The 11,800-nt window shown below is 45.4% G+C and overlaps 1 protein-coding gene across 3 annotated transcripts in view; it reads right to left on the bottom strand.

The window, feature by feature from the left end:
* Nucleotides 1–1,304: 1,304 nt before the first annotated feature.
* The window catches only part of CTCF (CCCTC-binding factor), a 47,631-nt gene continuing 37,135 nt past the window's right edge, over nt 1,305–11,800 (bottom strand). For 2 of the 3 annotated variants that reach the window (XM_032424108.1, XM_032424107.1), the window contains 5 exons: nt 10,000–10,160; nt 9,295–9,477; nt 8,539–8,674; nt 3,953–4,114; nt 1,305–2,806 (listed from right to left, as the gene is read on the bottom strand). In XM_032424108.1, the coding sequence (XP_032279999.1) occupies nt 2,622–2,806; nt 3,953–4,114; nt 8,539–8,674; nt 9,295–9,477; nt 10,000–10,160 (827 nt within the window). In that variant the 3' untranslated portion in view covers nt 1,305–2,621. The remainder of the gene's footprint in view (nt 2,807–3,952; nt 4,115–8,538; nt 8,675–9,294; nt 9,478–9,999; nt 10,161–11,800) is intronic. The other variant, XM_032424109.1, reaches the window with a different exon arrangement.

The raw sequence follows: 11,800 nt of genomic DNA, 5'->3' as shown, positions 1-11,800 counted from the left end.
CTAAGTTTCTACTCCATCAGAATAGGACTCCTCTTGCCCCCTCTCCATCCAAAACTATCTTTTAAACTTTCAAACAACTTGCATGTACACAAAGAGAGAGAAAAAGCTATGCTGAAGATAAAGATCTCACTGTTCTGCAGACATCTTCTATTATGAACACCAAAAAATTTAGAAAATCGTATGGCCACTGAAACACTATGGTAGGGGGTACTCTGCCCCCCCGTAGGGGCTGGCCCATTCCTGAGACAAAGACCCCACACTCTGACAGCCTCGGGTCGCTAACATTGGGCCCAAGGAGCTGCCTGCCAGGTTCTGAATCTTGAGGCCTCAGATACCCGTTTTCCTGGGAGATGTGACTACGTGGACAGTACTAGCAGCCAAAGGTCACACACACCTGACCTTCTGTTACTTCTCCCTGAAAACCACTAACTCAGAATTCTGGTTAAAAAGCCCCAGACTCGGGCGCCTGGGTGGCTCAGTTGGTTAAGCGACTGCCTTCAGCTCAGGTCATGATCCTGGAGTCCCGGGATCGAGTCCCACATCGGGCTCCCTGGTCAGCAGGGAGTCTGCTTCTCCCTCTGACCCTCCTCCCTCTCATGCTCTCTCTCATTCTCTCCCTCGCAAATAAATAAAATCTTAAAAAAAAAATTTTTTTTTAAATTAAAAAAAAAGCCCCAGAATCAGTGGCTGAAGCTTTTAACTAAAACGGGTTTACCAAAGCTATCTGCCCAGAAATGGGCAGCGGCAGCAAGAGGACGTTTCACTAACGCATCAGCTTCCTAGTCCAACTCCCTTTCCACGGTGCCTCCCGCGGCGCTAACAAGCTGGCTGTCTAGGAATCGCTCTCTGCAGCCTGGTGACTCTGTCTCCCCTCCCACATGACCTGCTCTAGGGCAGACTGGGCCCAGCTTCCGTTGTCCTGCACTTGGCAGAACCCAAGGTGCTGACCTCAGCCCTCACGGAGCAGAGGTCCAGAGGACAGAACTTCCCATGAGCCCCCTTCTCCTCTAACTTCTGTGGTCACCCCTCTGCTGCAGGGACCCACCCCTAAGGTGGATCACGGAGGCTGGCAGCTGTCCAACCACACCTTGCTCCTCACACACACCTCTGGGGAGTTAAAACCTGTGGCGGGGTTCACTCACTAACCCCACCATTTGCCAAGATCATCTCGGACGTGCTGGACAGGAAGTGGCCATCCCAAGAACAGAGTTCGCCTCTGAACGGCGACCAGGCCTGCAGCACCCGAGGCCATGCACGCGGACCTGTGGGGCCCCCAGCAGGCAGAGATCACACGTGACGGAGTGTCTGGAGCACTTGTTAATCCATTATGATTTATTAGCTGTACAGCAGTAGGTCCTCCTCCCCAGCTTTCAACCCCATTACATATTTTATTACAGGTCTCATGTTGGCGTCCTAAAATAATGAAAAATATCACACAGTACAGCTAAGTACAAAATGCATCAACCTAGAGTCTGATAGCTAACTGATGGCTCTTTTAAAAGCAATACACAGAAGAAAAAAGTGTTTGAAATCAGCAAGACTGAGGCTCTCTAAAAAACACATTTCAAACGTGTGACAGTTCATGTGCAAGAATCACTTTTTAGTTGGTTTTGTTTCACATTATTTTGTTTTGCAGATCCAAAGTTTAAATTACTGACCTAGTGAAATTTTCTGGCCCAGCTTTTAAGGGCTGCTGTGACCCACTCATAATCACCCTTCTGCTTGAACAGAGGAATTATAAAACACAAAATTCAGCTACAAACAGAGCAAAGAAAATGTAGATGGGAAATCATAACTGAAAGTTAATTGTACAAGGTTCAAATGCTGGCTCCACGGGCTGGAAATCGCGATCTTCCATGTGGGTGTCCGTCATTAGCGGGCAGCAGTCTCGGTGCCATTCTGCTACATGATTGTGATCCAATTCCTTGTCAACATTTACACACGACAGAGTCTGTGGTAACTTAATTTGCAAGTAATTAAAATGCTGGGTTTTCTTACACTGCACTTCTTTTCAACCTCTTAATTAATGGAAAAGATTAAAATGTAAAAAAAGTTATTTACAAGCCTGACCATACCAGAAACTCTGCCAAGAAAGCGGCAAAGCCTTCAGGACAGACACCGATCGCAGCATGCCGGACTACTGGCGTGCAGCTGGCTCCGAGCAAAGGGAGTCAGGGAGAAGCAGAAGCAAAAACCAGTTTAAAAGTGTAAGTCCTTCCCAAGTCTGCATTTACAATTAAAAACTCTCCTGGGAAGAAGACCTAGAACTCTGGGAAACCCGGTGGCCATTCTGGAGTGGTTTACCATAGCAAGAGAGAGGGTCCAATGTCTCTGTTTCCATCTAAGAAAACCAGTTAGGCATCAACACTGTCCTCAGCACTTCACAGTAAACCCTCAGGGACTCAGAACATTCCATGATTTGCTAACATCAAACAGCAAGTTCTAGTAAAATCACATTTTTCTAACATCATCCTTGAAGTTTTAGTTCTCAGTGTGTTTGGTAAAATGGTGTAAAATGATGCTTTTCCCAAAGCCAAAAGAAGAAAGAAGGGAGAAAAATTAAGATGCGGGCCGTTTAAACACAGCCCAGAGCAGTCCTGGCGATGAGCAAGGCCCCGCCATCACCGGTCCATCATGCTGAGGATCATCTCGGGCGTGAGGTCTCCGTTGGGGGCGTCTGTGGCTGCCGGCTGGGCCTCCTCTTCCTCCCCCTCCACGGGTTCCGCATCTGGCTCTTTTTTGACTTCAACTATAATGTTCTCAATTGCACCTGTATTCTGGTCTTCCACCTGGATGATGGCTGTTGCTGGCAAGAAAGAGCATGAACAAAACAAATGCTCCATTAAAGCCCCTGAGGATTGCAAGGGTCCCGTCAGACTCGACACTAAATGGATGTCAGCAATGCAGGAAAGCCTTATTAGCAAGGACACAGAAAAAGTCATAAAAAAAAAAAAAAAAAGACTTAATGACCTAAAATATGGCCATTCATAAAGCCCCAATACTCTCTGGCTATCAAAGAACAAAATGCTGACATTCATGTTCATATGCCTCCCAAATTCCATACTAAAAGCCTTAGTTTTCCTTTACATCATAAAGTTGAGCTTTGCACTAGTACGAGATAGGCAAAAGCTGCAGACAGCACATGACTAAGAATACCTCCCAATGCGTGTGATGCAGGGTCGAGTTGGAGGTGAACCACCTACAGCAAGAACATCCATTTCTGACCCTGAAGTCTCCCACACCCAGGGCCCTCCACCAGTGTTTTCACTGAAGTATGTGTAGGCAAAATGGTTCCCAGGGTCTACAGTCACACCCCCCACAAACAGACATTTACACATGGGCTCAGGGAGTACATTAAAAAAAAAAAAAATCTTCCGTTTGTTAAAGAAAAAACCCTGCCTGCCAGCTTTCAGGATATCCACAACAACAGAGAGCAGAACAGAGACTCGAGTCCCCCAGAGCCTGCTGTCACAAGGGCCATGCCCACTGCCACTTGTGGTGTGAGGCAGAGGGTGAACACCTCTGCTGTGTCCGCTCCTACAGCACAAGGCCAACCCTGAATCCACAGGCCTGGATTTCTTAGGAGGAACACTCAGCACAGAAATTGCTTTATCCTTCATCCCTTACACTTTGGCTCTTTCACATTCATTACCATATCAATGCTGCCAGCTGACTGGGATGTTGGTTGTTCTGCAGAACCCTCCCACAAAGTCCCCATCTTGTCCAACATGCGAACCTTCTACTTAGGCCTTCTCCCTGAAGTGCAACGGGCTTCTCGGGTCTTCCTCATGTGTTTCCCAGTAAAAACTAAATAATCGATTCCTGACAGTTTGTTCCTGGTGTGACCTTAACTTGTTCTCATCATCCCCCAAAACAAGGACCCATCTGGCTTCTGCCCACGCTGGGAGCAGCCGCCAGCCTCCAGCCTACTAGGTGGAGACAAGGAACTTACGCTGGGTCTGTTTGGGCTGGTTGGTTCTGCCAGGAGGGCGTCCTCTCCGCTTCTTGGCAGGGGGTGGGGCTGGGGTCACAGGCTGAGGCTCTGGCTCGGGTTCAATTTCCACAGCAGGTTCCTCCTCATCCTCATTGTCATCCAGGTCTGGCTCAGCATTTTCTTCTCATGAAATCAGGAGTAACATGCGGCGGGGGGACGGACAGGGAGAAGTACAGCAGAAGAAAAATGACACACACACAAAATCACATATTCTGTTAAGTCTAGTTACATATTTATTTTCATCAACAGAAGTCCATTTAAAAATGCTTTTGTTAGAATTAATACACAAATCAACTCGAAGACTACTAGTCCTACTTTATGTGGGCTGGATATTACTTTTTTCTTTTAGCTTTAGATATCAGAATATTAAGTTTCAAAAAAATTTTTTTTAAAGATTTTATTTGACAGAAAGAGAGCGAGAGCAGGAACACAAGCAGAGGGAGTGGGAGAGGGAGAGCAGGCTTCCACCAAGCAGGGAGCCCGATGTGGGCCGAAGGCAGATGCTTAACGACTGAACCACCCAGGCGCCCCAAGTTTCAAATTCTTAAGAGGCAATTCCATCATATGCCAGATATGTAACAATACCACAGTGTTTAAGTTGAAAACATATATTCCCTCTATCTGTTATGCAAGGATAAAGCAGGGTACTGAGCCTGAGACAGACCCTCGAAGATGTGCTCCTGCCAGTCTCTGAGTAGGCAGACGATGTGTGTGTGTGTGTGTGTGTACGTGCACGTGCGCATGCATGCACAACAAATTCCTATGGCATTGTGAGGTCCTATTACTAGGATAAGCAGCAAGAGTTCTTCTAGGACTATGATTGATGTTTTTTAAAAAAAAGATTTATTTATTTATTTAGAGAGACACACACACGGGGCGGGGTGGGGGGAAGCAGAGGGAGAGGGAGACAGAATCCTCAAGCAGACTCTCTGCTGAGCATGGAGCCTGACATGGGGCCCAATCCCACAACCCTGAGATCATGACCTGAGCCAAAATCGAGAGTTGGCCACTCAACCTACTGAGCCACCCAGGCCCCCCTGATGCTTTAAGGCCAAGTTTTTTAACTTAATTCTCAGCTATGCTGGAATCAATGGGTCATTCTTAACTCCCTAATTTTCTCCCTGATGCCATCATCAAGAGGGGACTACTGTATAAAGAATACTGACAAGGAGCTCTGAATCCCTTACTAGGTGTGTGACTTGGGACAATGACCACAGTGAACCTCAGTTTCCTTATATAATCTCTAAAACACCCCCAACCTACTTACTAGTGATTTGAGGATCAAAAGGATTGAACTGTAACGCATGTAATCACACTCTGCAACTTGGGGACTCCCCTACACAGACACACTTCTTGTTTGCACCATGCGTCACAGTTTTTAACATTCTCCATTATTCCATTTTGGCTTCATTACTTCATTTAGTAAGAGGTGCTACCCTCATTTTATAGAAAAAGTGAGAAGCTAAGTGATTTGGAAGGCATGGCTAAATTATAGCAGGCAGAACTCAACCTCCAGCCTCCACCTGGGGCTGTTCTGCTGCCCACCCCTGGCCACGGTTCCGGGGCTCCTGCTCCCCCACTCCTTGCCACGCATGGCACGCGAAGTACCCTCCCTGCTCGCTTCTGCCTCTGAGGAGTACAGGTTATGCTGTCTTTCTCTAGGACCAGACATTTACATTTAGAAATCTAGGAGTAAAGGCCTCATCTTTAGGACAAAATGCCTTGTTTGTCAAATCCTAAGTGAAAATGTGGGGAACACACTGGTATGTGGCAGTGTGTCAAGAACAAGATGAGATACTTCCCTGTTGAACTTATTCAAGCCCCCTACTGCCTAAGTTGGCCCAATGCCTAGAAAACCGAACAAATTCAGTCAGAATTGGGGGAAAAAAGCACACAAAGAAGGTTAATAGGGTCAAAGGCTTATTGGCTTGGAGAGATTTTGGCAAAAAGCCTCGAAAATAGCAGTAGATTCTGCTGGTTAATCTCTGCAAGTGGCCAACAGGCAGAACTTCTGGGAGAGGACAAATGTGACTGTGTGGTCTTGGTCAGCAATGGGATGGAAAGCCCAGACTTTCTGGGGGGATAAAAAGACACTCGGTACAAGGCCCAGAACCAAACTGTGCTCTACAAGCCAGCAATGCATAAGACAAAAGAAGGAGCTGCAGCATCTATTAGCAACCATCAGTAAAGTCTTCTGCTGAAAGATGCTCTGGTGATGCATAATTAGGGAATGAAGCCTCTCTTACTGGGAGATGAACCACAGAAGTGACCAAGTGGTACCATAAGCAAGAAGGCTAAGTAAGGGCCAACATCTGTGGCAGTAGGAGGCTCTGCAACTAGAAGCACCTACAGAGATCCTCCAGCTCAAGGTTACCTGTGGATCTCTGGTGGCACTTGGGGCCTGTGATTTTTTTTTTTTTTTTTATTTGACAGAGACAGACACAGCGAGAGAGGGAACACAAGTGAGGGAGAGGGAGAAGCAGGTTTCCCACTGAGCAGGGAGCCCGATGTGGGGCTCGATCCCAGGACCCTGGGATCATGACACCAGCCGAAGGCAGACGCTCAATGACTAAGCCACCCAGGCACCCCTGTGATTTTTTTTTTTTAAATTTATTTTAGAGCGAAAGCGAGCAAGCAAGAGAGACCACATGCGAGCGGGGTGAGGGACAGAGGGAGAGGGAGAGAATCCCAAGCAGAATCCCCGCTGAGCATGGAGCCTGATCTCAGAACACTGAGATCACGACCTGAGCTGAAACCAAGAGTTGGACACTCAACTGACTGAATCACCCAGGTGCCCCCACTCATTAATTTCTTAGTGAAAGGGTCCCACAAAGATTCTCAGTAGAGAATGGTATGTATTTTTTTTTTTTAAGATTATTTATTTGAGAGAGAGAGACAGTGAGTGTGCGAGGAGGAAGGAGAGGCAGGAGAAGAGGGAGAAGCAGGCTCCCCGCTGAGCAGGAAGCCCGACGTGGGGCTCATTCCCAGGACCCTGAGATCATGACCTGAGCCAAAGGCAGATGCCCAACCAACTGAGCTACCCAGGCGCCCCAGGAGAGAACAGTGTGCTTTTAAGTAAACCGACATTTTAAAGGAGGCATGTTTACTGAAAACCCAGTGATGAAGAGAATGCTTAAATTAGATTTTCTAAAAAAGGCAGCAAAAAATAAACTACTCTTATGCTTACTGGATGAATATTCTCCCAGAAAAAGTAAAAGTTCTAAACAGAAAAGGTTTTATTAAAATAAACAAAATAGGGGCGCCTGGGTGGCTCAGTTGGTTAAGCGACTGCCTTCGGCTCAGGTCATGATCCTGGAGTCCCTGGATCGAGTCCCGCATCGGGCTCCCTGCTCGGCAGGGAGTCTGCTTCTCCCTCTGCCCCTCCCCCCTCTCATGTACTTGCTCTCTCTCATTCTCTCTCTCTCAAATAAATAAATAAAATCTTTAAAAAAAAAAAAAAATAAAATAAAATAAACAAAATACACAAAAACTAAAAGGGACCTTGTTACAGATCTAAATATAAAAAAACCTAGTGCTTTCATGAGCAAGTTTTAGATAAAATCAATGGAGAGACTGAAGTTTTCAAGTATTTTCAATCTTCAAAAAATTTTAATCCCTCCCCATTATTACTAACAAGCAATGCAAGACAAAATGAGGAGCCTTAGAAACACGTAAGGCACCATCTATAATTTCTCCAGTCTGATGGTGCTTCTGGGGAAGTGTATTCCCCAAAACAAAACCCCTCTACATATATCTTTTACCATAAAAAGCTTAAATCTTTAGTCACAGATGTGCCTTCTTAACTACTTGGCCAGTGGCCCAAGCATCCACATTACAGAGCCTAAAACCATGAGACGAGTGTGTACCATCCAATGTGACTCTCCGTTATTGACGCTCTTGTTCTCCCTCCCTCTTCATGAGTCTAGCACCTCAAAGCATACCTTCTGCCTGGATTTCATGACTAAAGTAAAAAACACCCCCAACAGCATCAATGGTAGGAAAATAGGCAAAGTGTTACATTATAAAACGGAGAGATTAAGGTAGGAAGAGAAAGGCTGACCTTCATGGATTTGATCAACACATCTCAAGGCTAGGCTGACACAGGCAGTCAAACCAGAAGTTGGTCAAGATGCTTAAGAAACCTTCTTCATATCCATTAGATTCATTGCTCAAATCTAGACCAGATTCCTAAATGTAAAAGTTACGAACATAGAAAAGAAACTCTGCTGGCCTTAGAATATCACTAATCTGAGGAAACTGAGTCGAGATACTAATTTTGCTTTGGCTTTAACTGAACATGTAATATATAAGGTATTATCAAGCAATGGAATACCAGGAGAAAAAAACACACAAATAAACAAAAAACACGAACTTTCCCCAGAAACTAGCTGCTGCTGTAAATACATAACATACATTAGAGAGACTAGAGGCTATAAAGGAAGTAAGAGTGATTGGCCTATCCCAGTACATCCATACATCAATGGATTGGCAACTGGGCACCAAAATCTACCACATGTAACTAAATCAAGAAATAAGTTACTCACCACTGTCAGAGGAGTCTTCTTTTTTGGAACGCATCTTTCTTTTTCTGCCACGTTTACTCTTCTTTGTTTCCCCTCCATTTTCCCCTTCTACGCCATCTGGACCAGCACAATTGTCAGCATGTCTTGCCATGGTATTCTAACGGAAGAAACAAAATCTTCGTTCATGTTACTAAAAAAACTGGTATCAGAAATTAGAAGTTCACTTACTTTAGTTTAATAAAAATTTCGGGTACTCATATCTAGTCTGAAATGTTCTAGTATGTGTTAATAAGCACATCCTGAACATGCTCTCCTCATTCAAGGGAAATGGTCTCCATCTGGAAGAGGGAGAGAGAAGGAAGGGGGGGGGGGGGGGGAGGGAGAGAGAGAGAGAAAGGGAGGGAGAGAGGGAGGGAGGGAGGGAGGGAGGGAGGAAAGACAGTCCCTCAGAAGAGGAGGGGCTAGGTCCTCTCAGCAGCCTGCAGGCCAGAGGAACACAGGAGGATCAGACCAACCCCCTGTCCTGTGCAGACCTGACTAACATGGCCCCAAAGGAAGATCCAAGAAAGACCTATTTCAGATACTGAGTCCCCCCCCTTCAGCAGGAGGGTTCACACATGTACAGAAAACCTGAGGTGGTGATGAGTGGCCCTTTCCAAATGATAAGGCATCTCTGTGCTTATAACCTCAGTGGAAAAAACTGCCCTGCTTTGCAGTGGAAGATCAAGAACATGATATTAAGAACCATGATAAGGGAAGTAAAGTTCTGACTCTCACCCGGCGTGTAAAGGTTTTCCCACACTTAGAACAGACAAAGGCCGCAGGGACAAAGTTGGGGTCATGATAGCGTTTGAAGTGCATGTCGAGGAGCTGTTTCTGGCGGAAGGTCTTGTCGCAGTGGCTGCAGGCGTAAGGCTTCTCCCCAGTGTGGGTGCGCTTGTGCATGATCATGTGCCTCTCCTGAAAGACAGCAGGTGGGGGAAAAGGCCTCAGAGCCCGTCACAGGGTTGCTACCCCAGCCACCATCTGCACACATGGTCAAGAGGCCTTTCCCTCCAGAAGGGTCTAGGCTCAAAACTGCTTGTCCAGAGGATAAAGTTATCTTTACAGGGCTGCAAAACTGCTGCCTTAAATCCCAGTGCGGATATGCTCCCTGGCTGGGCCGCCTGTCTAGATCACCCCTAAGCCCCAGGACCATATTCTTCTCTTCTCTCAGGTCCTGGACTTAATTCTCCCAGTTTTGATAAAGCAGCCAGTAGTTCGCCTGAGGGGGAGGTAAGCTATGACTGAATAAAAACATCAGCTGGAGACTGAGGTGATAACATCGAGGAGTGAGACCTCTGGTGATATTCCTCATAAGTCAGTTTGAAAATACCATCCTTAAAAACAGTTACTATATAAGGAATCTAAAAACCCTCTGATAAAACCTGACACTGATGGGGAATGGGGAATCAACTGCTTTCTAACTATGAAGGTCTCTACCTGTCTGCAAGCGTAATCACACTGGTCACACTTAAAGCGCTTCTCATTCTTGTGTGACTTCTGATGCTGGATGAGGGCATAGCGCTCATGAAACACAGCATCGCAGTATCGACATTTCTTGCCTTGCTCAATGTAGGAATGCTGCTTTCGCAAGTGGACACCTGAAAGCAAAACACAAATCCCAGTCTAACTTGTGAAAACAAACAGGCATTTCATTAAGTTAATAATACGTTCTTCTCTGCTTCTTAAAATATTTACTCTGGCTGCTGTCCTGAAAGTGAATTAAAAGGCAAAAAGACAAGAGAAGTGGAAAGACTAGTTAAGATATGGAAACAGGACAGGTGAGAGAAGATGGTGGCTTGGAAGGAGTGGGGAGAACTGATGAGAGACCCAGAAAGTAGCATCAACAGGACTTATTCACTGAATACAGAACAAGAAAGAAGGTGGGTGTCAATAGACGACCTCCAGGTTCCTGGCTTTGAAAACCGGGTAGGCGGATGGGGCCATTTGCTGAGACAAGGAACAGTGGAAAAGGGCTAAAGCCCTTTGTTTGTTTTGGGGAAAGGGGGCAGGGGGGTTTTAGACCTTCAGTTTTGAACCTGTTAAATGTGAAATGCCAGTGATATCAAACTAGGGATGGCAAAGGCTAAATAAGCCTAGCTCAAAGGAAGGATTTAGAGTAAGAACTGGAGTTGTTGGGATTTGAATTAGCTCACGGGAGTTCAAGAAATCACTACGGCAAAAAGAAAAAGAAGAGTACAGGTCACACTTTAAGAAAGCTAACAGGTAAGGCCAGTGGAAGGAAAAACGGTTAAAACAAGAGAAGGCTGAGAAAGAATAGAGAAGAAAGCCAACAGGCTATCGTGCCACGGAAACCAAGGGAAGAAAGTGTTTTAAGGAGGATGGCACAGTCCACTATGAAGAATATTCTTAAGAGATCAAGAAAGATGGTAAGTGGAATGTTCCCCACATTAAGCAATGTGGTGTTTAGTGATCTTAGGAAGAGTCACTTTACAGAATGGGGTGTAAGCTAAGATGGGAGGGCAATGAGAAACAGGAAGGAAGACTGTGAGGGATAGAACTCTTTATGAGGATTGGCAGGGAAGGAGATATAAGAGTCAAACTTAAACACCTAAGTAACATAAAAAATAGTAATAAATAAAAAATGAGCCAAAGATGAGTAAGTCCTAGAGACCTACTGTACAGCGTAATTCCCACAGTTTATTTATTTTTAAAAATTTTATTTTTAAGTAATCCCTACACCCAATGTGGAGCTTGAACTCACAACCCTGAGATCAAGCGTCGCATGCTCTATGGACTGAGCCAGTCAGGTGCCCCTAATTCCCATAGTTTATTTATTTCTTAAAAGATTTTATTTATTTGAAAGAGAGCACAAGCAGGGAGAGCGGCAGGCAGAGAGAAGCAGGCTCCCAGCTGAGCAAGGAGCCTGATGCAGGACTCGATCCCAGGACCCTGGGATCACGACCTGAGCTGAAGTCAGACACTTAACTGAATGAGCCACCCAGGTGTCCCATTCCCCTAGTTTGTAATATTGTACAAAAATTTCCAAGTTTCCAAATTATGTTTTAACAGCAAAAATTAGAAACTTAAAAAAAAGTCAAACCTAGACAGGGAAGACTTTCTTTTTTAAGATAGGAGAAATGTAAGCATGTTTAAGAGTTGAGGGGAAAGATCTAGGAAAGAAAGTGTGAAGATGAAGGTAAGGAGGCAGTACATGAGGGTATAAAAGCTGCAGAGAAGACAAGACAGGACTGAGGCAAAAGCAAAGGGACAGGCCACA

The sequence above is a fragment of the Phoca vitulina genome, unplaced genomic scaffold (genome assembly GCF_004348235.1).
Source record: "Phoca vitulina isolate PV1807 unplaced genomic scaffold, GSC_HSeal_1.0 scaffold30, whole genome shotgun sequence".
Classification (NCBI taxonomy): domain Eukaryota; kingdom Metazoa; phylum Chordata; class Mammalia; order Carnivora; family Phocidae; genus Phoca; species Phoca vitulina.
The sequence above is the reverse complement of the archived record's forward strand: the minus strand, read 5'-3'. Positions and strand labels throughout refer to the sequence as shown.